Source organism: Triplophysa rosa, linkage group LG25, assembly GCF_024868665.1.
Source record: "Triplophysa rosa linkage group LG25, Trosa_1v2, whole genome shotgun sequence".
Classification (NCBI taxonomy): domain Eukaryota; kingdom Metazoa; phylum Chordata; class Actinopteri; order Cypriniformes; family Nemacheilidae; genus Triplophysa; species Triplophysa rosa.
In genome coordinates, this window is record NC_079914.1 from 11584502 (window position 1) to 11610349 (window position 25848).

Below are 25848 nucleotides of genomic sequence, written 5' to 3' on the forward strand. Positions count from 1 at the left end.
AGTATACTTGCATACATACAGTATATATATACATACACATACTGTAGTTTAGCTTCAGCATGCTGTGTTCTTCAATAAGTTTCTCTGAGTGGGTTTTGAAAGACATAAAGTACTTCACATTAAATATCATTACCAAGGTCACAAACCGTCATTCAAAAGCCGCATATTCATTGGAATAAACTCGTTTCAAACGTTCTTAAAGGAAGACACGTTACCGTGAGGCCTTTTTGTATACTTTCTGCAAAGCAGTTATGCGATATCCTTTTTGGCCCATTTCAATGCGATTTTCATTTCTTTAAGCTGCAAATAATGGTACCACTTCTTTTTTATTACATACATGAATGGGTATTTTTTAAATGACTTCGCCTGGTGCTTCTTGAAAATGGCAAATATGCTTAGAAATTAGCTGAATGGGAACTAGCACGGCCTTAAATGCTAATGTGGAAAGATTTTAATTGAATAAATTGTTACATGCAGCGTCATTCAGTTCTCATAAAGGCGTAATAAACTTTTCCTATGTCACGAATTTGAGAACGATAAAGAATCGATCCATTCTTGTTATGTTTGGTTTATGATTTTCTTTTCTTTTTTAAGTATGTATATCTTTTGAGCTTCAGTGTATGCAGAAAAGAGCATGATAACGTTTTCATAAGATCAGATGAAATAAACTCTTAATAAAGGTATTATTGTACAATCGCACCAATCGGACTTGCATTGAACTAACTTCCTCCATCTTCATTAATCCTGTCAGTTTGAATAAGCACAGTCTTTTTATAGATTCTTGTAGAAGTGTGATTTCATAGACTGTACACACATTTGTTGTCCTTTCTGGTTGTGCATCAGTGCACGTACGGCTGTGATTTCTTTGATGGCTTGTCGTTTCTCATCTTTGAAGGACCATCTGTGATTTTTGCAGCTCTTTCCTGATGGTCTCACAATATTTAGCCTGATAATCATAATAGATGTGCATGTCGTCTGTTCACAAAGTGGCTTGTCAAAGATATTGTATTACTTTTGCGACTTAAGGCCCATTCATTTTTGCCAGCGATTTTAGAAATATCTGTCTTCCCCCATTCAAAGAGATAAGACTGTGGTCTTTTTATTGAATTAGCTGCCCAGAGGCGTTGCAAACATGGCCGCCGAGTGCCACAACTTGCGCAACTGAAAGACTTTGGTTAAGTTTTAGTATGTGGCCTACGTTTATGATAATTGTATGGTGTTTCATAAACTGACAATGTATGGAAAATTGTATAAAAAATAACTTTTAGAGACCTTATAGTAGATACTAGGGATGCAACAATACAGTTAAAGGTGCAGTTTGTAACAATTTTGCAGTAAAATATCCAAAAACTGCTAAGCTAAGTGCTAAGTGTTATATATTTTGTGCAGCTGAGTACTTACAATAACTCAAATGTTTCCCACTACTTGTAAATCGTGAGAAAATCGCCATTCTAAACAGTGACACGGGGCTGTGCAGTCACCTGTCAATGGCGTCATATCCGCGTTCCCCTTTGTTACCGCCTTTACTGACGTAGAAACCGCATGACAACAGTGTCATGGACAAATGCGGAAGTAGTGTCTAGAGTCTAGCAAGCCACTAGCTTGTTTCGAGCAGTCACTTATTTATGGACCACAATTATTCGCAACATTTATAAAACTTTACCTCGTCTGCTAACATGATTTCTCATTCCCGTCTGATTGATGGCCATCAGCGGTGGCGTTGAAGACAACAGATCCCATCATTCCACGCTCCTTCACAGCGTCATCAAGCTACGGCATTGTTGTTTTGATCGTGCGCCCTCTAGCTGCGTTTTTTACAAACTGCACCTTTAACTCATTGTTCAATACGTACCTCGGTTTTTACTCACGGTTTTTGGTTCGGTTCAGTGATGGCTTGGCACATTAATGTGTTTTTTCATTATTCTATGCTTATGTGACAGGAACAGTAAGAAGTTAAGAAGAAGAAAAAAATAGAGTATTGCAGTTCTCTTTATTTTACTTCACTTGTTTTATTCTCTTTAAGCAAAAATCAACTCGTACAATTCCTGGCACATCTAGCACATCTAGGAGAAGTCTATTTGATGTCTGCATTTACATCTTTTTTGATTGTTTGCTCGTCTGCGATACGTATTTGAGATATCTTCTGTCAGATGTCTAGAAGATGTCTGTAAGATGTTTATGATTTAGAAATGATGTAAAAATGCCTTTTCTAAAACCTTTATCAAATGTGTTTACACAGCAGATGTTTTGCAGACATTTTACAGACGTACTTCCAGTGTGTGCAGTGATTGCCTGTGTATTTCTAGAACGTTGCTAAAAAGGAAACGCCTCATGGCTTGTATTGTGAGAATGCTTTGGTTTCGAGTGCTTGACAGACACTTAAAGTAGTTTTCTCTGTTGGCTTATTAACAGACGTATTATTATTTAGATATACAGTAAATATAGCGCTTAACCTAATTTGCATTCTGACATCATATTTGCATTGTGTGTATAACATGAAGCATATTTTAATATCACCGTGAAGCTAATTTGCATTATGTATATCAAAATACATTGTTGATTGACATGTTTAATCACATTACCTGTTTCAGGATATTACATGTCGAATATACAGTATTCAAATGCTGCAATAGTAACCCTTTCATTCATGAATTATGACAACCTCAGCCCGGATGTTTTAGTTGTTCTCAAGTTATGAAAAACAAAAATTACAAAAATACTTTAATCTCCTTAAGCTTAATAATAGATAATAAAATACATTTTTATTATCTTTGTGCAAAATTATATCTTGATCTCATGTACTCATAAGGCATACAATGCGGGGATATCGAGGGGGCGGAATTGGCGAATGATGACTCGTGTGGGAACGTTTTTATACCAAGGGGCCAGGTCCTCAAAATCCATCATTTACGCCTCTACAGAGTTTGTTTCCAACAAATCCTTCATAATTAGTCTTTAAGCAAGACCTCCCCGATAATGCTGTCGCACTGGATGGCGGCCACCGCCGAAGCCATTAGAGAAAGGCTAAAACAATAAAAAATGAATTAATGAGGTTGCATCACCCTCCCGATTTCGTGGTTCCTCCTTCTGCTGCCTAGAAACTTCTGAACGTCTCTGGAGATGCTGAGGCCCAGAGAGAAAGAGAGGGACAGGGAGGATATTTTTAAACAATTCTCCTATTTGTTGAATTACATATTCTCTTTTTACCGGGATTATGAAAGTGGAGCAGCGGTCCGCTGGGAAAAGCCTTAGGGGGGCAACCTGTGTATGTGCTTCTCGTCTCCAAAACTCTTGGAAGGAACCCGCTCGGTGATCAGTTATGAGGAAATTGAAACTTAAGAAGTCAGGTGTAGTGCGGGCCAAGTCTTTAAGAGCTCTTGTTATGCGTGGGGATCAATATTGTTGTTTTGGCAAGTGGGCCTTCTCTCCTGTGACTCAACTAAAATGTCAAGCCATCCAAAATCAGTGATTCGACATGATACGCAAAATTCTTCAGGGCTTAAGAGACATATTTAGAGAGGACTGTGAATATTAAAATAGGCTTGCTCATCGTATTTATACAGCGTGTGCCTATGAATTGGGTTAAGGAGAGTGAGATGCGGTTTTATGGTTTCATGCTGCACAGAAATGGGAAAAGAGAAGATGAAAGTTTTTTAAAAGTTCCTGCGAAGTTCGAGCCTATTATTTATTTAAATAAGATGTTTATCGGTTTAACTGATTTACAATAAGTGATCATTGTGTCTATTGTAATAGATTCTCGGTCGATATGTTGTTCAATACCGAGTGTACTTTTTGAAGATTTTGAGTAAATATTGGACGAAATGTGTGTTGATTTAAATTCGTCATTTAAATTATATTCAATTACACAGTAGGTATTTATTAAATAAAAAAAATATTTCATTTTGTAATTAGAGAACATTAATTTGCAGTCAGATCATATCTGGGATATTCCTCTCTTTTACCCCTAAGGGTGATTTAAACTTTTATTTAGTAATTTTTTTATATTTTTAAAGAGTGTTGAAATGTGACCAGACTTTTAATTTGTTTCTCTTTAAAAATAAATTATATATATATATATATATATATATTATAAATATATATAATTATATATCATATTAATTATGTATAATTTCATATAATGAAGTACAGGACTACATTATATATATATATATATATATACAGTATATATATTAATATTTAGGCACTAAATTGGTGTTGTATTGGCCTTTAGATAATCTGTATCACCATTAGTCATTTTAAAAGTCATGTCGGTCGACCACTGTTCCTCTCTCTCCTCCAGGCTCACGACAGGTAAAAATGAGATGTCCTGTCAATCATCTGCAGTGTCCGGGCACCCACAGATGCGTTCACTTCAGCAAACTCTGCAATGGAGTGCGGGACTGCGAGGACAGCTACGACGAGGGCGTGCACTGCCGCGGTAAGCCCTTAAAGGGACAGCACACCCAAAAATAAAATTTCCAAACTTGCATTTGCTTGTTGTTTCAAACATGTACAACTTTTTATTTATGGAGCACAAACAGATTTTATTAAGAAAGTTAGCGACGGACAGCAGCAGTCCCTATTGACTTCTTTGTATGGAAAAAAGAGCAGCGCTAATTTATAAAACAAAACAATGCTGTCCATAATAATGTATCCATCTATTTTTATTCGGAGGCTAGGTCCCATTTCCATTGTTTAAACGATACAGATTCTTGAAACAGTCTTTGCTGAAATGTGCCAGTCAGACTGAAATGATCAGGGACCTTGTTAAAAATAAACATCAGTCGCTTATTTCTGATGTCGGGACGCTTCAGAAGGTCGTGCAGAGCGGCAGCCGCCACACAAAGTCGACAAGTTCTGACAGACTTTCACACAATTTACTCTGATCACCAAATAGTCATCATTGTTGAATATGGCCGGATCATGTTTTCGTCTGATGAAAGTTGTGGAAATTCAGAATGAGTTGTTTCTGTTTCAAGCTAGTTTCAATACTCACAGGGGTGATCATCAAGCTAATGTACATCAAGCTATTTATTTTCAAAAGCTCAGTGAAAGTGTGATTTAAGTGTTATTTTAAGTATGTAAGTATGTAATTTTTTATTTATTTCTGGTGTTGGAGATAGTGAGAGGAAATGATGACGCATAAAGTACCAATGCTAATATGCTACACTTTTATAGTCACATTGGATTCGACTATAATCTTAAAGTGATAGTTCACCCAAAAATACAAATTCTGTCATTATTTATTAGCCTCGTTTTGTTTAAAACCTGTATATGACTCTTTGTTCTGTGGAACGCAAAAGAAGATATTTTGAGAAATGTCTCTGTGGTTTTGTGTCCATACGATGAAAGTCAATGGGGTTCAATGTTGTTTTGTTACCAACATTCTTCAAAATATCTTCTTTCGTGTTCTGCAGAAGAAAGAAAGTCATACAGGTTTGAAATGACAAGAGGGTGAGTAAATGATGACAGAATTTTCATTTTGGGGTGAACTATTCCTTTAAGATATCTAAATAAATAAATGGCATTGAGTGAATTTGTGTAATGCCATTTGTTGATGGCCAGAACTTGAGTGCTTGTGTTAGGAAAAGTCCCCAAATTGTTATAAAATATGTAATGTTTTTGGTTGAAATGGGTTTTATAAAGAAGTGCTTTATAAAGAAGATAAAGGTAATGTTTTATACCTGTAGATCTACACAAATATCCTTCAATTTATGCTTTTTCATTTTAAGAGACAGTTCCCACACAAAGACGATGAAGTATATTTAAAGCTTTTTTACGAGGTGTTTGACACAAACACTAAGAACAAAATTGCCGTCGTTTAAAGTCTGTTTCGTGCGATAAGTCGCGGTTAGCTTAATGTAATAATGGCTTTCTGCTAAGAGGCAATTACTGTTTCTGCGCATGATGAAGTGAAGATCACGGCATTTTTACATTGTGGCGTATATCCTCGGGAAAGATTTATCAGCAAACCTAACGCCTAGTTAACATCAGCAAATTTGATGCATTGCAGCCGAGCGAGCTTAACCACCGAGACGCACGAACCGCATCGTTCACGTCCACAGAATATGTGTGTTTAATTATGGCTGTAATAAATGAACATATGGAGATATTTATCAGCTTCACCTTGAGGTGAACCGCTCACGGGACGTCAGCCCCCTCACGCCAGGCTTTTCATAAGGACTCTCGTGCATTTACATTTTATGTTCTTCTCAATCTTAGTCTTGGTGTGGTTTCAAAGGAAATAAAAATTTGCATTGCTGGACGAGAATTATGGAAAGAGGTCACCCCCAAGGAGTCTCGTTCGAAACCGCTCTCCGCACCTGTCATAACTAAGTGTTCATAATTTACATTAGAAGTCCGCCGAGCAGACATCAGCTCTCGCTCCTCGAGGCATTTGAATCTGGGACGGTTTGGAGAGAAATGAGACGATATCATGTCTTCTCCGCAGCTTTTAAAAGAGCATCACAGGGACGGTTTCGCATTTCTGTTTCTTATTAAAGTTCCCATTTTTAGCCATATACTTAACCCTGTTTATCTGGTCGTATGGTGCATGATTCATATATTCAAACGAAAAAATGTAATCTTTCATCAAAATGTAATAACCTCTTTGAAATTGCTTTTCTTCTTTGTTGACATAACCAAGGCTGTGTGGGCGGGGGAAATAATATCGCCGGACTCGATTGGTTGCCAGGGCATTGCTAAGCTGATTTTGTGTTGTCGTGTTTACATTTAAAAGCTTTGAACTTGTAAAACTCAAAACTGCGAACATTTATGGGCCAAGTAAATAGTTTGACAGCTCTTTGACATGAATGTAAGCAAGTAGCTAACCTTGGGTTTGGGTTTTCTTTTCTGTGGTTTGTAGAAGATAGCAAGCATCTTGCGGACCGCTGTGTTATTTTGAAACTCTTTCTATGCTGTTTTTTTAGTTGTGTGGGGATTTGTTTTGTCAGTGAGGAATGGAGCTTGCCTTCAGGTGACCACGGCGGTCCACGGGAGACTCAAGAAAGAGAATTGGGTGTGTGTTTCCATACAGTCTCTTATCTTTATATTTTCTCTTGTGTTGGTCTTTCTCACACAGATTATATTTAGACGCTCGGGCCCGATAGAGACTTTATATGCTTTTTATTATTATTCAGACTGTGTTCTGGTGTCAGACTGCCTTACTGTAGATGTGTGAAATGAATAACTTAACAAAGTCGGCGAAGGGTGCGGCGGGGAGAAATAACAACCCTGAGACAAAAGGAGTGTCACACATTTAATTAACTTGACTGAAGAACACACATTCATACACGGTGGAAAGACACGGCGCTCGCACACGTTTCATGGCTTTCAAAGATCTAAAGATTTGGTTTTGGTGGGTAGCCCCGCCCGCTGAAATCTCATTGGGCGGAATTCACAAATATTACGCAATATTGTTTCATCGTCACCCTTATGTCATTCCAAACCTGTATGACTTTCTTTCTTCTGCAGAACACAAAAGAAGATATGTTGAAGAACGTTGATAACATTGACCCCCATTGACTTCCATTTTATGAACACAAAACCACAGAGACATATCTTAAAATATCTTCTATTGTTTTGCAGAAAGAAATAGTCATATACAGGTTTTAAATGACATGAGGGTGAATAAATGATGACTGGATTTGTATTTTTGTGTGAACTGTCCCTTTAAGAGTCAAATAAATGTTAAGTTTCAGTGGTGGTCAATGGAGAAAACTGCTTTTGTCTCCATAATGAGATTGTGTGACTGTTCCATCCCTTTTTCCTCCTGCACATTTTCCTTTCATGCATTTGTACCATACATCCGAATGTCTATATTTCCATAAAATCACCATGCAGGCAAAAAGGTCGTCTTGAATTTACAGTAAAAATAATTTAGTCATTTGTGTCATCAGCGATGGGCGGCCTGCCCTCCGGGTTTGAAAAGCAGCCTCATTTTACACACGCATTGACTCCACATTTATAGCACAAAGGAAATGCTAAAGCTCATAAACTTTACATCTTTGTGACGGCACGCACTGTAACCTTGAAAATGTGCTGAGTGTCCCTCTCTCACTCGCAGAACTACTATTTTTTTAATACCGTCTCGTTCTGTCCACAGCTTCACTGTGTCCCGCTGTTACCCTGAGCAAAGGATTTTGAGTTTTAAATGAGTCTCAGACATGCCCGTGGGTATTATGGCAATAGCAGACTGGCATACTTGTACTATTTTTGCATATTGAAGTATGTATGCTGTTCCACAGTATGCAGATTTTCTGTGTGGGATACCGGGGTGACCTGCCACATTATCTCTACACGAATTGAAGAGTATACTAATCAAGCATGCTTATTTTTAACATTATTTTGATTGTACTCATAAATGTATTTATGAGTTATTTATTTTATTTTATTTAAATATTTTTTTACACATTTGGTATAAAGTGTTTATTTGGATTCAAATTCAAAACATTTTTAGTAATTAGTAGTGTTTTTAATTATGATATTTGAATTATAATAACTTTTAACTTTTTAAATAATTTTTAAAATAATATTTTATTTTATGATAGCTCTTCTCTTCACACTAAATGTTTCAGAATAGTATGTACTACTGTAGTGTATAGTATATATTATAAAGTATATAATAGTACCAAACTAGTATGCTATTAGTTTGTGAGTGTTTGAATTCAAATAGTCATTAGCTGCGTCCCAATTCGCATACTATCCGTCTTAAATAGTATTCGAAAATAGAAGTAGTATGTCCCAAATCATAGTATGCTGAAATGAGTGTTCTCAAAGTACCCGGATGGTCTACTGTTTCCGGTGAAAATTCAAAGTGTGAATCCATGGACACTTAACGGCTGATAACCCACAACTACACTGCATTAATAAAATGTCATAAAATATGCTTCGCTAAATTAATAAATGTAAGTATACAGTAAACATTACATTCAAAATAATAAATGAATAAATACTTAAATGCAAAGAAGAGCGGTATTTTGATGTTCGTGACAGTTAAGGATCACAGTATCGTCTAGGCAACAATGGCCACTTCCGTTTCGCGTTAGTATGTCCCAGTGCGTGCATACAGTTTTGCCACGCACTAAAATGTATATACTTTTACATAACAAAAACAGTACATACTTTAAAGGCATAGTATAAGTAGGTGAATTGTGATGCAGCAAGTGTAATATTTTTGCATAAGTATGTACGCTGTGCCATAGTATGCATCAACAATGTCATCAGGTTAGCATACTAGCTTAGTACTAGTACTGTGCGTACCGTAGTACATACTACTTTGAGACATTTAGTGTAGAATGCTGTTATATACTGTATGTATTGTATATACTGAAATACAGCAGACAGTCAAAAATAAATGTTTAAAAGTAGTATGTAGTGTAGTGTAAATTATATTATATAAAGTATAAACCAAACTAGTATACTATTAGTTTGTTTGCATTTGCATTAAAAAAAGTCATCGCAATATCTTGGAACAAATGGTTTTCAGTCTAAGCTAAACTTGCTGGCAAACACATCCACGTCTGAGCAGAACAGATGCAGACTTCTCCTTCCTCCATGTGATAGATTCATCCCTCGCTCGCCGGCTGTTATATATTAATTACGTTATCCGTTGTCGCTCATGCATACACGGCGTATGTTTCTGGAAGTATGCATGTGCCTGGCACGCTTTGACTCACTCGCTTCCTCTCCCTCTGCAAATTCCCGACATTGAACGCGTATCAAAGACGACAAATGATAAAACAAACCACCGAACGTGTAACAGGGTTGACAGCTTTTGATGCGCAATCGAAGTTCGCACCGATGGAAAAAACAGGCGACCGTTGTCAAGGCTGCAAATCTCGTGAAGTTCAAAGACAAAATGCGAAGTGGAAGGTCTGACTGGCTTGAAATTGGCACTTCAGGGGTTTTTGACAAGTTCGCCATGAAAGGAAACAAAAATGAGCTTTTGTATGCTTACAGATCTCATCACGCATCTTTAGCAATGCAGTTTAGCCAGGAAACTACAAACTATTACAACGTTTACGTTCATGATTCATGAAAACTGAAAAGAATATAAACATCTTAAAAGCTTTTTCCACGTAAAGATTTACTTAAAAACTTCTCAAACAGCTATGTCAAAAATATTTAAAGGGGTCATATGGCGTGAATACGTGTTTTTCTGTGTCTTTGGTGTTATAAGTTGCCCATGCATGTATTAGACACGTAAACTTGCCAAAATGTAAGTGTCGGAACAAAAGATGCATTCTATCTAAAAGCGAATGCTCACCCAGACCTGCCTGAAACGCCTCGTGTAACCACACCGCCACAAATCTACGTCAGTTGGTGGTATGATTTGACTAAGACCGCCCAAATGTATACGCAAGTAAGGTGGGCGTACCTGTCAGCACAATTGCTTTTTTAACCTGATGTTCCAAATATGGTAAGAGGCGTTACATTTCCGTCACAGGCTTGCAGTATTCGACCAATCACTACACACTGGTTAACTGGCCAATCATAGCACACCTCGCTTTTCAGAGCGATGAGCTTTGTAAAAAATCTGTGCTTTTCAGAGAGGCAGGGCAAGAGGAGATACAGACATGCACGGTATGTTTTGAACCTTAAATCGTGTATACACATTGCATTACATCTAAAACGAACGATTATATTAGTTTTAGCCGTGTCATATGACTCCTTTAACAAAAAGCAAATGGAATGTAATAATGAATATTTTAATGATTCATGGTTTATTGCATGGAAAGAATTTATATCAGTTTTAATTCTAAAGTAAAAATATATTTTTGTAAATCTTATAAGGTATATTTTTATGTATCATATAGCAGATATGTGGTTGAAATGACATTTGTTGGCTCAGTAAATTATTTGTATTTCAAATTGATCATATTTCAAGAATTTCATTTCACCTTGAATAACGTCAAACATCCTTCATCTCCTCACCCCTCACTTTCTATCTCCCACTTAAAATTCACAATTAACGTTCTTGGTTCTCCAGGATCGACGGCTATGCCGTAAATGTCCATCGCCATTGGTTTCTGCGCTAAAACCAGCACAAGCATTGTACATCACGTCCGTTTTCTCTCAAAAAGTAATGCTTCATCTCTCCTGGGCATTCACTGTTTTGAGTGACTACATACTACAGGTGCTAGTCAGAAAACCATCTTTGTGTTGCACCTCTGCACGTCCCTATGGTAATAACACACTTGCCTCAGTTTTCCCCTCTGCATTGACGTTCCCTTATGAATATAAGCAATTGAATAAGGCGGCCCACACAACATGGTGAATAAACACAGAAACACACACGCACATAAAGAAACGGCATACAAAAGCGCTTTTCCGTTCTAAGCACGTCTGAAACGGTAACCTTATATTAACCGAGAAAGCAATGAGTTCGGCGCGATGGTGGAAAAGCGCTCATAGATTTCGTTATACAACAGACCCTTATACACTTTCCAATTATACGACATGGATTTGAATATGATAATCTATGTTATTGTGGTGCATCTTATAATGCATAACATAAAGATTGCATTTAGAAATATCTTGACTAATAAACATAAAAAACGCTTGTCTCTGGTGTTACTGAAGGTTAATTCGATCTGTATTTCAGGAAGGCTTGCTCATGGCACATTTAAAGCTGATCACCCTTTGTTGGTGCGTTGCTTCCTTTGCATACATTAGACTGCTTAGCAACCTTTAAACAAAAAAGGAACATTTTGAATTGCGCTTATGAAGTCTGTCAGCTCATTTGGCATGCTGAAATCCTCAGCTAACAGCTCCAAATGTTGCAATCCATCACATAAATTTAACATTTATTTGTCGGAGGGTTCTGCAAGCATTAGCTGGAGTGCTGGTGATGTTGGCATATTACAGTATGATGGGAGCAATTGAGGGTTAAGTGCTTTGCCCGGGGGCAAATCCGCAGTGGTCAGAGGAAGGACAGAGACTTTCATGTGCCAAGTCGACGTACTTCAGATTTGGACAAGCTTCCAAGTTCAGGCCTTTGCTGTCATATCAATCTGACTGAATATAGATTTGTTGTGTCTAGTTGTGGTGCACAGACTGTGGAAGCACCCGGTCCATCTGCGTTGGTTTGATCCGAATCCCTTTTCTGTGATGCGTGTTACATTGCCGGTATTCTGAAGTGTTGATGAAGGGGCAAAATAAACCAGGTTCACAGTTACATCAGAGATGTCTCACGTCGTCTTTGGTTTTGGCGGATTAAACAATCTCAGATGTTTGTGAAATTATGTACACATTACTGTCAAAATCTCCAAATTTCCATTAAATGTAACTTACAATGCACTTAATGTACAGAAAATAGCTGGTGGTGTTTGCTATGGCTAGGTATTGCACAAATAACACCTAGCAGTGCGCTAGCAACCACACAAGCAACATCCTGGCCCTGCCCTAGCAACCACCTTGCAGTGCCCGTAGCAACAACTTTTACGCAAGCAAGACCCTAACAATGCTAAATGACATAAGACATTATGGCCCAATCCCAATTCTATTTTCTACCCCTTCGCCTACCCCTCGCCCCTTCCCCTTGAAACAAAGTGGCAAGGGGAAGGGTTACAAATTTTCCGCTAAGAAATGGGACACCACTACTACACTGGTATACGTCATCATACGTCGTTGCTAGCTCCTAACGTCACGTCAGAGGACATGCACCGATGCACCGGGTATATGACATAAAAATATATTTTCTAATATCGTGCAATCAGTGCTGTCCGCTAGCAAACTTTAGCGATTTTTTTTGCAAACGTTAAAAGAACATCACCGTAAATACAAACACAAGATTGAATGTAACATACGTAAAATGAAAAAGTGTCATAAAAATCCTTATTAATGGCAAAAATTACTTACATTTATGGGTCTGCTTGCTCGAGTGAGCAGCCATGTTGGAAATTTCTCTTGTGCTGGGGCCACACCAAAAGATTTTTTTAAATCTTATAAGAGTTTTAAACGGTGAGAGACCACAAACATGAGGAGAAAAAATCCTAGATTTAATCATTTTGCTCTAATGTGTGGTGCGCCGTGATGTGACAAAGAAAGCACACCACACACCAACAGATTTTCAAACAGAGTCCTGACTGTGAACGCAGGAAATCTCGCAAATTCTCTCGAGATTTCAGAATAAGTTATTTATTATTTCACTGTAACCTTTGTTTATTATGTATGTGTTCAATATAAACAAATGTGTACATATAACCTTTTATGTAATTCAAAAAATATTATTCATCGTTGAGAAATTTCTCAAACAGCGTCGTCTAAAGCATTTGAGGTGGCACAGCACTAGATATAATTTTATTGCAACTCAAATATTGTTGTATTTACGTCTTCACCGTAATTAAAAAAAGAATTTTAATACAGTTTTGTAAAAAATAGCTGCTGACATTATCACCCGAAAGAGTCTACTGGCTCCACTGGACCTATTTTTTCTGTTCCACCTTAAAGCATCCGCACACTCGGACTACCGTCACTTGCACATAGCCTGGTTTTTATTGAAATTATTCGTAATTGCGATGAAAGTGTAATGCTTTTGACAGAAAATTGACAGAATAAAGAAAAGGGTTGTTGAAGTGATAACTACGGTTGTTATACTTCTGTCAGCTGGCTTTCTAATAGGATATTGTTTTGTTCCAAGTGGCAATCAACAGAGTTCTTGTGCGTTTGTCCTCGGGGTTTCCCCCACACATCAGGATTTCTGATCGCAAATATTCAACTTGTTGACTTTTTAAGATTCGTGATGGGGGTAGCTCCGATGTTCTTCCGATCAGGTTCATTCACTCTTAACACACATCACACCACAGGGAAATCTGATAAGATAATCTTTAGAGCCGTTTAAGATCATCAGGACTTTACGTAGGACTGTCGGAAGGGGTGAAATCGGGCCGATTATCTTTTGGTGTGGCCCCAGCAATAGCCCTTCGTTTGAAGTGAGGTCCCGAAAAATCTTCGTTTGAAAGGCTATCTGGCCCTTCCCCTTACCCCTACCCCTCCAACCAAAAGAGAATTGAGACACCCCTACCCCTTCACGTGAACGCGCCAAATGGAGAAAGTGTAGGGGTAAGGGGTAGAATTGGGATTGGGCCTAAGTCTTGTTTTCTGAAAAAAAGTATAAAAAGTGAGTTTAGACTTGAAACAAAAAAAACTTCTGCCAAAGGGGTATGAAAAATAAACTCGAATTAATGTTATTGAATTAGGTTGAAACTTGAATTTAATTTATTTTTCTTACCCCATTGGCGAATATTTTTGCTTGTTTATTAAGAAAAAGTATTAAAATGAAGTCAGTTCATGCCTAAAATAAGACTTAACATCTTACACTGCAAAAATGACATTTCTTACTAAGCATTTGTGCCTTGTTTTCTAGTACAAATATAAAAAAATCAAGATACATTTACTTGACAAGGAACGTGATCTAAGATATTTGGTCTTGTTTTATGAATGACAAAAATAAGAAATAAGTAAGTTTATGTTTAAAACAAGCAAAATAATCTGCCAATGTGGTAAGAAAATAAAACTTTAATTTAGTTTTAGTGGCTAAATTCATTTTTCTTACCACATTGGGAGAGATTTTTGATGTTTTAAGCATAAACTTACTTGTTTTCTTGTTTTGTTTTTTCTGAAAATTCTGCCAATTTATTAAAGAATGAATAAACTTTTTTGAATCAGTTTATTGAATTAACTTAAAACTTAATTTAAGTTTATGTTTCTTATCCTGTTGCCAGATACATTTGATTGTTTTTGGAAAAGTATCAAAATGAAGTCAGTTTATGCTTAAAACAAGACTAAACATCTGTGATTTTGTGAAGTAAATCTTGATTTAAAAAAGTAAGAACTACATTTCTTGCAGTGTGACATTGCCCCGTAAACAACCTAGCAATGCCCTAATGACCACCTAGCAACCACTTTTACACAAATAGCACCTTAGCAACACCTTAGCAACTGCAAAGCTATGAACTTACAACCACCTCAGCAACTTAAAGTTTTGCACAGGTGAACACCACTTGTCACTTTCTCGGAACAAACACTGCAAACAATTTGTTTTAATACAAATATCTTAAAGATACAGAGATACATTTACTTGACGGGGGGAGTGATATTTAGTCTTGTTTTATGTTTAAGAAGCTAAGAAAAATGGACTTGAATTAAGTTTTATCTTTTTCTTAAGTACCTAATTCACGTTTCTTTTTCTTACCCCATTGGTAGATTTTCTGCTAAATATCTTGTTGATCTTGTAAAACGTTACCACACAACGGCTACCCCACATTTGTTCCACTGTTGCTTTACAAAGTCAATCCAACTTCCAGCTCTGTCCTTGGTGTTCCAACAAACCATCTTGTCTGTGTTCTGTCATCTATTTATAAACACTGACTGCTAGGTCAGACCCCCCGGTCACTCGTACAGATCGCACAAACAGGAAAACACACAAACCTACTCTCATTTTGCAGCAGTGATGGCCTAGCTGTCTGGACCCATGGGGACGGTGGCCGCTCTAATCACGGAGACTGAGGGAAAGACCCGCTGTGAGTGAATAATAGACCTGTCCGCACATATACCGCCTTCTCTGAACTAGTGACAGCAGCTGGGAGGGGCGTGGCTTAATTGATGGAGCTTTCCGATTGGTCCATTAAGACTGCTGTGGGTTGGAGCCTTAAAAGTATTTTAGTTCGAGACTATGTACAGTATATGCAAACATCGAAGTTCAATGTGATTTACCCTGATAGCACTTATTGCTTGTTCGCGAATAGCCCAATCCAGCCATAATTAAAGAGATGGTTCACCCAAAAATGAAAATTCTGTCATAATTTATTCACCCTCATGTCATTCAAAATGTGTATATTACTCGTTCTTTCCTGTGGAACACAAAAGAAGATATTTTGAGAAATGTCTCTGTGGTTTTGTTTCCATTGAGGTCGACGTTGTATGGTTACCAACATTCTTCAAAATATCTTCTTTTGTGTTATGCAGAGGAAATAAAGTCATACAGATTTGAATTGACGTGAGGGTGAATAAATCATGAACGTTTTTTCATTTTTGTGTAAACTATCCCTTTAAAATAAATAATAAGACAGTTTTTCAGACAAATCTGTCTACACAGGAAGAAAACTAGCCAACGATTCCATAAGGTCTTTAAATACATCGAACTTATAGATGTGGTCAAGACTTGGCATTTAATGCCGTATGGATTTCCAAGGTCTCTGTGTTAAATTTTTTATGTGCTACGGGACTCCCAGGAGTGATTGATTGTTCACAGCGGCTAAAGTTCAAGCTCTTTGGATTGGGCTAGAGAAATAGATCTACAGGCATTTACCTCGATGCCCCTGTCAGTCTCAGCACCCTTCCCGGACCGCTGCGGTTAGCACTACATCACCCAGCCAGAGTCAGAGGAAGTAGAGCTCCTCACCGAGAGAAGATCACCCTGAGGTAGAGATGTGGAGTTCACAGGGGATACATCCTGTTGTGAGGGAGCCTGACTCGCAGCGAGGGTCCACCCGTAATGGCCTTCTTCCTGTACGGAGGAGATTAGTGCGAATCCGGGTGGCAGGGAGCGTCCTAGTTGCTCTGATGCTGGCATGCTGTAAATGATGCTGTTGGTTTTTTGTTGTTGTCCATGCACATTATATATAGCTTAGAATGTATACAATGAAGTTATGTTTTATTTGTGAACATTTTTAATCGCTAAAGTCCCCTGTTTGGATGGTTGTAGCTTTCTTAGGAGTAGGTTAAAGAAATGTGTGTTGCATAAGCGTACACTCAAAAAATGGATTTGTTGAATTTACTTAAAAAAGCTGCGTCAAGTGGTTCCACGCGACAATATTAAGTAATTTGAACAAAAAACACTTTAGTTGTATGAACAAAATAAATTTAAGTAATGTTGACAAAACTTTTTTGAGTAAATCCAAACCATTCCGATTGTACCAGAAATTTTGCGTTAATTGAACTCAATATTTATCCTTCTCAATGTTACTTTTTGTTGTCATACATAAATTATATACAGACTTACTGCATGTAAGTCAAAACACAATGAGCAAATCAGATGAGAGGCATCTCAGTACTGGCATTAGCACAGTTAAAGCTCATTGAATGATGCAATAGCCATCATGGGTCGTGCTTTAAACTCTCCCAGCCTAAGCATATGTACCACTCTTCAAAACAATGGCAACCCTAAAACTAAAACACATTACAAACTCTTTTAAACCTCAAAGATAAATGAACATTAAGCACAAACAAGTCTTTTTTCTTTACTGAAAAACACTTAAAATAACACTAAATTTCGAAAACACTAAATGCAGTCTTGCGCAAAGCAAGAACTGAAAATCCACCTCAACCAGTCATGTTGAATTGACTTGTTTATATTAAGTAAACTCAACAATTTTGCGTTCTACTCAACAATGTTAAGTTGACCAGTCAAACACTTGTTAAGTAAAGCTGACAGATCTACATTTAGTATAAATAACAGTTAACTTACGTTAATTCAGTTACTTGCATTCTTTATGTACTGTGAACATAAAGGTTAAATAAAACTAACAGCAGCGACAGTTCATAGTTTTTTGAGTGTAGTTTGTGATTGTAATCTCGTCTAAATCAGCCGGCTTTGATTGTTCCAGAATAAATTCGACATTTTATTTATTTATTTATTGGAAATGGTCCCATCCAAATGTGAATATCTTTGGTTGCCAGTATTATTTTCACAACAATTTTTCTCACATTTTTTGGCCTACGTGAAACTATATAAAATAATTGAAATAATATAATTGAAAATAATAAATAATTGAAACATAGTATGAAGTAATAATATCAAAAGCCAAATAAAATAAACTGCTAAGACTGTAATATCTGTGTCGGGTAAGATTTCTCAGCTCAGTAATATTAGTTACAATACATTTTAATTTAATTGAGATTTATGACTATTTATGATTAGAGACAGGGATATTTCACAAAGAAACTGTAATTTTTTTCACCTTTATATCATTCAAAACCCGTTTTAACTTTTTCTTGACTAACAAAGGTATTTTGAGAAATGTCTCTGGTTTAGTGTACATACAGTGGAAGTCAAAACATTCTTCAAAATATCTCCTTTTGTGTTCTGTAGAAGAAAGTCGTACAGGTTTGAAAAGACATGAGGGTGAATAAAAGATGAAGGAATTTTCATTTTTTATGGAATATCCCTTTAAAAAGTCTCTATGTTTAGGAATGTGACGTTTTTGTCACCATTTACTCTCAAATTTTTAAGATTTCAAATACATTTTATTTTGTTGTACCAGATTAGTATCAATATCTAGCTGTGTGAAAAAAAATTTCATACATAAATAATGCGTTCTTTACAGACGAGATTATAGAAGTCTAGTCACCAATGCTAGTCACATACAGAAATACTTAAACATCCGTCAGCTCAAGTGGATGCGCATCCGCTGTAATAGATAAAAAGCTGTTAAAGTTCACTTTCATTTATTGTAAAAAGCTTAGCATTACCCCTAAACGCCGTAATGTATTTTTAAAGAAGTACTTAATTTAAAATCGTCTGGCTTAAACCACTCAGAAAGCCGGGCTGCGGTTGCATTCTCAGCGCGTGCATATTATTAATGGGGCTGCACACAGTGAATACACACCAGCAGTCTCTCTCTATCTCTAGCTCTCCCTCGAAAGATATTTAAAAACTATCAATACCTGCTCATTCATGTGCGAACTTGCACAACGGTATACACGACAAGGTGACCTGTAAGCCACGCCTCTCTACGAATGAAAACGTCGAATATAGGCTTTAGATATCAGAGCAATTGAAACAGATTGCAGACCGTGCGTGCGAGCGTTTGTAAATCGCTGCGATTTTTCACCCGATTCCCCGGATCGATAAATAAAGACAGGGAGATCTGCGTTTGCCGCTCCAGACGGCTTGGGAACGCGGCCGTCAAACCATCCCTCATTACGAGGCGGCGAGCGCTCCACAGGTGATAAATATCACACAATGGGCCCTAAATTCACACTTTATACTGTTGTCTATTGACAGCGGCGCGCACGGAAAAAACGCATCTTAGGAAACAAGCCTGAAGTGGCGCTTTAAAAGCGCTGAATCATGTTCTCGTAATGAGGCCGCATCTGTTCAACTTGTAAAAAAATGATCTCGGCGCTGGAGAAAACTGCGAGATGACATTGTTCTCTTACGGAGGGGTTGGGAGAATGTAAATGCATGTTCACGATGGTGAAATGGCCCGGCGACATTAAGATTGTGAATCAAACCGCTGGCTGTGACATCTTTATAGTCATCACGCAGCGACTGTTAAAAAGAGAAAAGGTGTCATTTCTGAGCCACTAGCGTCATTAAACGAACTGTGAAATGGATTTCTCTGACACTCCCTTTGTTTGCCATTGGTTGATCCAAAGTCATACTGTTGGATGACCCACGGTTTAAAGTGGGTGGGGATGATTGTTTGATAACTTTGTTTGTTTAAATAAATGATACATGTGTGTTTTTTGTTTGTAGAGTTGGTGGGTAGCTGCCAGGAGCGGAGTTGTCAGTTTGACTGTGTTGTCATGAGGAATGGGACGTCCTGTTTCTGCGCAGAAGGTTTTGAACTAGAAGACGACGGGAGGAGATGTCGAGGTGAGATCATGACCATCTGTAACTCCGATCTGTTTAAACCAAATTTTGTTTAAACACGGGAAATAAAAAATGTTGCACAGCACCACTTTGGTAGCGATTACAATTCATTAAGGTTGGGTGTAAGTGTTAAATGCAAGAGCAGGTGATAAAAAAATGCAAAAAATAATTGTTACACTGCACATACGTTATATACTGTACATATGTGTACACACAAATATGATATATTTTATACTCTATATCTGCTGGTATATGGTACAGTATATTTGTACATAAACTAAACAAAAAGATATGTAAGAAATATGATTCTATTATTTTCAATCGTGAAAAAATAGAATATAATTAATGAAAAAAAAGTTTTATTAAAACATTTATTTTTGGTAAATATTTATAATATATATTAAATATTTGAAATGTATATATTTATAATATAATATATTTTATATACCATATATATGTTTGATAATGGTATAAATGTACATAAACAAAAAATATATGTAAGAAATATTATACTTTTGTCAAGCATAGTGAAAAGATATATTATTAATATGAATTTAAACTTAAATGTAAACGTTTATATTTAAATTAAGCTGTGTACAATTTGGCTGGAAATTTCAGTTTGACTTCAGTGGACTTCATCCTACTAACAGTAAAGATATGTACACAACCTGCAATGCTATGTTTGAAACAGAGGTGGCGATAGAGAGTCAAACGTTTTGTAGCATTTAGAAATCTTCACAAATTTCTGAGGAATTCTGCTAGTGTGAATCCATTACTAAAATCTAAGCTAACTTCAGATTGAATGTCAACATTGTTTGAATTATTAAATGATTACCAGAAACTCTTCATTTCATCATAAATTACGCTGTTGATCGAAACAGCGATTTACCAACAAACCACTCCCTCTCCACACCTACAGCTCTCATTTCCAGATTCATGCCTTTTGACAGTGTATCCCAGAACATCCAAATTAAGAGTTGGGTTTATATATTTAGGTCATGTTTGGCCGCATTTAGGGTTTAATAAATAGCCCCGCTGTTACCCGCAGATCGTGATGAATGCAGAGATTACGGGACATGCAGTCAGATCTGTATGAACACGCAGGGATCGTACAGATGCGCTTGCACAGATGGCTTCAGCCTGCAGGCCAACAGACGATCCTGCAAAGCCAAAACAGGTGAGTTAATTTATCATCTGTGTTATTTCTGGTCTGAGAAAAACCTTGTTAAGCAACACGTATTTTACTTTTATTTCAGCGTTTTAAGTCCAAAAATAAATTAACTCGCACATAAATCAAAAGTTTGGAAAACTAGCTTGATCCGCCTTGTACATGTCGGGGGCATGCACGACTAGGCCAACTAGGCCAAAAATTTTGATTTTGAACAGCGTTTGGTGTGTAGCTATGCAAAACTAACGCCACAATGCTAGTCTGTTTTGGATTGTTACCATGGAGTTGCTATGGTGTTGCTAAACTGGGGTTAAAACCTTACGCAAGTTCTGCCTTTCCTCTTGGTATTCAGTCTTTTAACAACTTGAATTTTGTTGATAATGTTTTTTTAATCATTTTTTTACCGTTTGTGTTGCGTTTCTGAGTATGTTTTGCATAGTAGTATTTGTATATATTACTTGTAATAGTATTTGTAATAAATTACTTCTTGCCTTACTTTAATCCCAGTATTACAAGAAGAAAAAAATCATGTGGTGGGTATTGTAATAGTTTTACTAATAAAAATCCTTATAACAAAACCAAGAAGCACCACACTCACCAGTCGGTCAACATTTAAATTAAAGCTACCCTACCATCTTAAGACAACCCCAATGACTTCTGGGATTTTTAATTGTATAGGGAAAGCAAAGCGCCTGTATAACGACATACGTAGCCGATTACATCGTAGTTGACTCCGCCGCTCGCCTCGTACAAGTGTCACTTACACTTAAAGTCATCAATATGCAAATGGCCGTTGGTGAGCTGGGCTACATGAGAAAGATAAACAGGGAAGCTTTTAATGGAAAGTCAATCAGGGCTCATCCAGACCTGCCTGTCTATCAAATTTAGAGATGATTACACACTCGCAGTTAATTGCTCTTCATGGTCTCTGTTCATTAGCGCGAAAGGGGGAAAAAATAACGCAAGCCAGTCACGAAGTTAACTCTCGCACAATTCCTGTCACGCCAATTAGGCTGTTTTTTTATAAGCGAGCGGGGATAATAAACCTGTGTTTTAAAGTGATGTGGAGGTGAGTGAAGTTTTATGTACAGTACATATTTATTATTGATTGAGAGAGGTCGGAAACAATAGATCTACATGTTTATTGGTGTGCGTTTGAGATATGGAAATGATACGATTAAATATTTAGACTTTTCAGCTTTAAGTGTTTTTTTCCCTTTTTGTTATATAAAGGTCACATTAAACATTTCTTGGAAATGTCTATGTAAGAGACCTAAAATGCTGGCTATAAAATTAAGTCCTGTGATGAATATGCACTGTTGGACATTGTTAGTATGAACATAAAAGTAAACTAGTAGAGTTTTTGTAAGAATAAGTTTTTTATTCAAATGTTTTTTCCCCCAAGGCCAGAAGTGCATAGTTGAGCCCCAATATCGCAAGCATAAATAATTGCTTTATTTATGCATATCTGTCTGTCTACGTATATTACTTTTTCATGATTTATTAGAAATAATAAATGCATTTTCTACTTTCTTTTTCAGATCCCGGTGATAAACCTCCTGTTCTCATAACCGCAAATATGAATTCTATATCACTTATTTATCTCAACGGTTCATCTATGCCAAATCTCAAGTCCATGGAGACGAACGGGACTCAAATATTGGACTTTATTTACAGAGAGGAATCTCTCTGTTGGCTCTCGACAGCAGAGCACGTGGGCCAGCTGTGGTGCGCCCGCGTAACCAAACTTAAAGGATTTTCAGAAAAACATCAGATAAGGATTGGTCAGAGCTTACAGAGTAAGTATACGCGTCTATTCTCAGAGCGGATGCTTCGTACCTTTGATGTTTTATTCAGAGCGAGCGCAAACTAATGTCCTTTGAAGTTTTCGGGAACCTGAATGTTTAGCGTCCGCGTAAATATTCTCATTAGCCGTTTTTAATTTTCTCGAGCGTGGCTTTTTTCACCTTTTTAACTCCTGAAGTGTGTAATTATCTGCTAATGAAGTGTTTTAATGTCAGAAGGGTAAGTGTGTCGAGTGTGCGTGTCAAGTCGGTGAATGTCATTTAGGCTTTGAAGCGCGCATGAATTTTTAATCGATCCTAACCACCAGATCTACCACCAGTGCGCCAAGGCCCCATTTGTGTCTAATGTACATTTTGTCTTTTCCCAAAAATGCAGATGTGGAACACATGGCCGTCGACTGGTTGACAGGAAACTTTTACTTTGTAGACAGAGTCAATGACCGGATATTTGCTTGTAGCGAACATGGAGATGCGTGTGTTACGATTATCGACCTCGACATCCAGAACCCAAAAGGCCTGGCGCTGGATCCCATAATGGGGTAAGCGGGCTTAGAAGCCATCAGATGTGTTTATTTTGATCGGGGTGGTGTGACGGTAAATAACACGCTACTGCAGAAACATTTTTTTTGTAAAATAAAATGAGAAAAAATCAAATGAAGGGAACAACACATTGTTATATGATATAAGTCGCTAAACCTGCAATTCGTAGCTTTTGCCTCTATATGGCAAAAATTGGTTTTAAATATAAAATTGCGAGTTAGTTTACATACTTATATTTGAAAGTTAAACTGACTTTAACAGCAAAATCGTACTCGACCGCTTAAATTATAAATCATTTTTAGAAGAAAAAATATTAGAAAAATTATTAGAAAAAGACAATTAGAAATAAATATTATTAGAAAAATATTAGAAAAAATATTAGAAATTTATAGAAAGTTATATTTTAATAATAAAATTATATATAATAATAATAATATTTTTTGTGCTGAATTGTATTTTATTTGTTTAATTTAATTTGATTTACATTATTTAATTTTTCTTTATTTTAGTTTGATTTAAGTTTATTTCATTTTGAATTTATTTAATTTAGATTGAACTTTATTTAGATTTTGATACATGGTGATTTTTTTTAACGGATTGCTTTATTTCATTAGCTATGACCAGGAAATATACATCTTTGCGTTGACATAATTTATTCATAGATGTATTCATTGTTGACATGATTTATTTATAGATATTTTGGCAATACTGCTCACTTTTCATAAGGTTACTAAAGTTTTATCATACTAAAAGAGGTTTACAGGCAACAAACGGTCCAATCGTAGCCACCATAATGACCTCTGACAGACCTTTCCAAACAAACCCTTCATCATTCGCTGACCTATGTAAAGATATGCAGCTCAACACGATTCCGCTTAAAAACCTTAGATAAGTAAGAAACCCCGATTAAAATCTCCTCGGAGCGAATAAATCGCTCTTATCTGATGCACAGTCATCCGCGTTACTGTGCCGCGAGAAACTTCAGCAGCTGCTCTCTCGGTAAACACTGATTTGTATGCGGCGCTGAGTTTTGTGTGCTGTTGGGGGCACTTTGGCTCTTTCAAATGACAAGGACAATTTCGGTGCCAAAACGGAGCTTGGATTTCGAACTCCGAGTGCTGTTGTGTAAAGAGCAATGCTTATGAACTCCCCCCTCTCTTATTCCGCTGTCAATATGCGTTAGTATAAAGAGTAATATCATACTGCGGCCCATTCATTCAACTCTTACACACGACGGCTTGATTTAATTGCGCTGTTGTTACTGCAAGCTTTCAGTTCGGCCACAACACCGTTTCGCAGAACAGTAATGGATGTGAGTGGATGGATTATATATTAAATAGCCATCAGAACATTTTTTTGTACTTTTGTACGAGTTGCATTGAGATGCTTTGAGGGTCTTGTACACGTTGCATTTTTTAAAAGTGCTGTGCGAGTTTAAAACTAATTTGATTTCTTGTCTCCGCCCCTCCCAGAAAACTATTTTTCACAGACTATGGGACAGTAGCCAAAGTGGAACGCTGCAACATGGACGGAAGCAATCGAACAAGGATAGTGGAGCACAGAACCGAACAGCCGACCACTGTGACGTTGGACTTGGTTAAGAAACTCGTCTACTGGGCGGATGCGTATCTGGATTATATCGAAGTCGTGGATTACAATGGCAAGAACAGACACACGATCATCCAAGGTGACTCGGTAAGAAATCCTTTGTTTTATTTTATTGTTTTATTTCGTTACGTTACGTTATGTACTTTTGCATTCTAATAATTTCACATTTAATCTCCAAATGAATGTAGAAACAACATGTTTCTTTAACAACATCATTTTATGAATGAAAGGCAACATTCTGATATTAGTACTGCAACTGACGTCTCCATTAAATGGATTATTTTTTCTTTATTTTAACATAAACTATAGCCGTTTAACATTGAAGTACAGTATAACGGAGAGCTCTCATGTCTAACAGGTAGGAAATATACAGAAATTGAATTAAGTCTTTAATGCTAAATTCTACATTAAATACAGAATTAAAGCTACAAAACACATTGAATTCCTCTTTTCTTTTGTTCTTTGATTAACATCAGTGACAGGAGTCACAGCAGCAGGTTTAAGAATGCGGCCCCTTTAAGAGCTGCCGCTCTACGCAGATCTGACGCCTTTTCCTATTTTCACAACTCTTTGCATTATTTTAGGATTTTATTTAACATGTTGAAATCTGTGCTTACGAAAATGCAAGACAAAACAGGCTTTGTGACATAATCTTGTGTTACCTCACGTTTCGTTGTGTTACGCCTCGCTACCCTACGATACGATAAATTACATTATGATATGTTACTTTGCGTTGTACTTTTTTGCACTGCATTACGTTTGGCTACACTAAGCTACGCTATGTTATGTTTCGCTAGGTTACGCTACGTTACATTACTCTGTTACGCCACATTACACTACACTTCATAACGTATACCTTCATGTCATTCCTAACTTGAATGACTTTCTCTTTAATGCATTAAACAAAAAGTTTTCAGCAAAAAATAAGAGTGAATAAATGACAGAATTTTCATTTTAAGGTGAACCATCCCTTTGATGGTTGAGTTGAGTTACCTCCAGCCATCTAAACATACAAAACGTTTCTGCTTATTTTTCGCCTAGCTGCTTTAACAGTCTCGGGTAAACCTGTGATAAATGACGCATCTTTAAAAAACTCCTAAAGCAGTTTATTTTGAAGGCTATAAAGT

General features: G+C 36.9%; 1 protein-coding gene across 1 annotated transcript in view; it reads left to right on the top strand.

The window, feature by feature from the left end:
* lrp1ba (low density lipoprotein receptor-related protein 1Ba) overlaps positions 1-25848 on the top strand; it is a 185657-nt gene that overhangs the window by 30906 nt on the left and 128903 nt on the right. The window contains 6 exon segments of the mRNA XM_057325867.1: positions 4301-4438; positions 19484-19603; positions 20649-20777; positions 22310-22567; positions 22950-23112; positions 24586-24808. Of these exon segments, the coding sequence (XP_057181850.1) occupies positions 4301-4438; positions 19484-19603; positions 20649-20777; positions 22310-22567; positions 22950-23112; positions 24586-24808 (1031 nt within the window).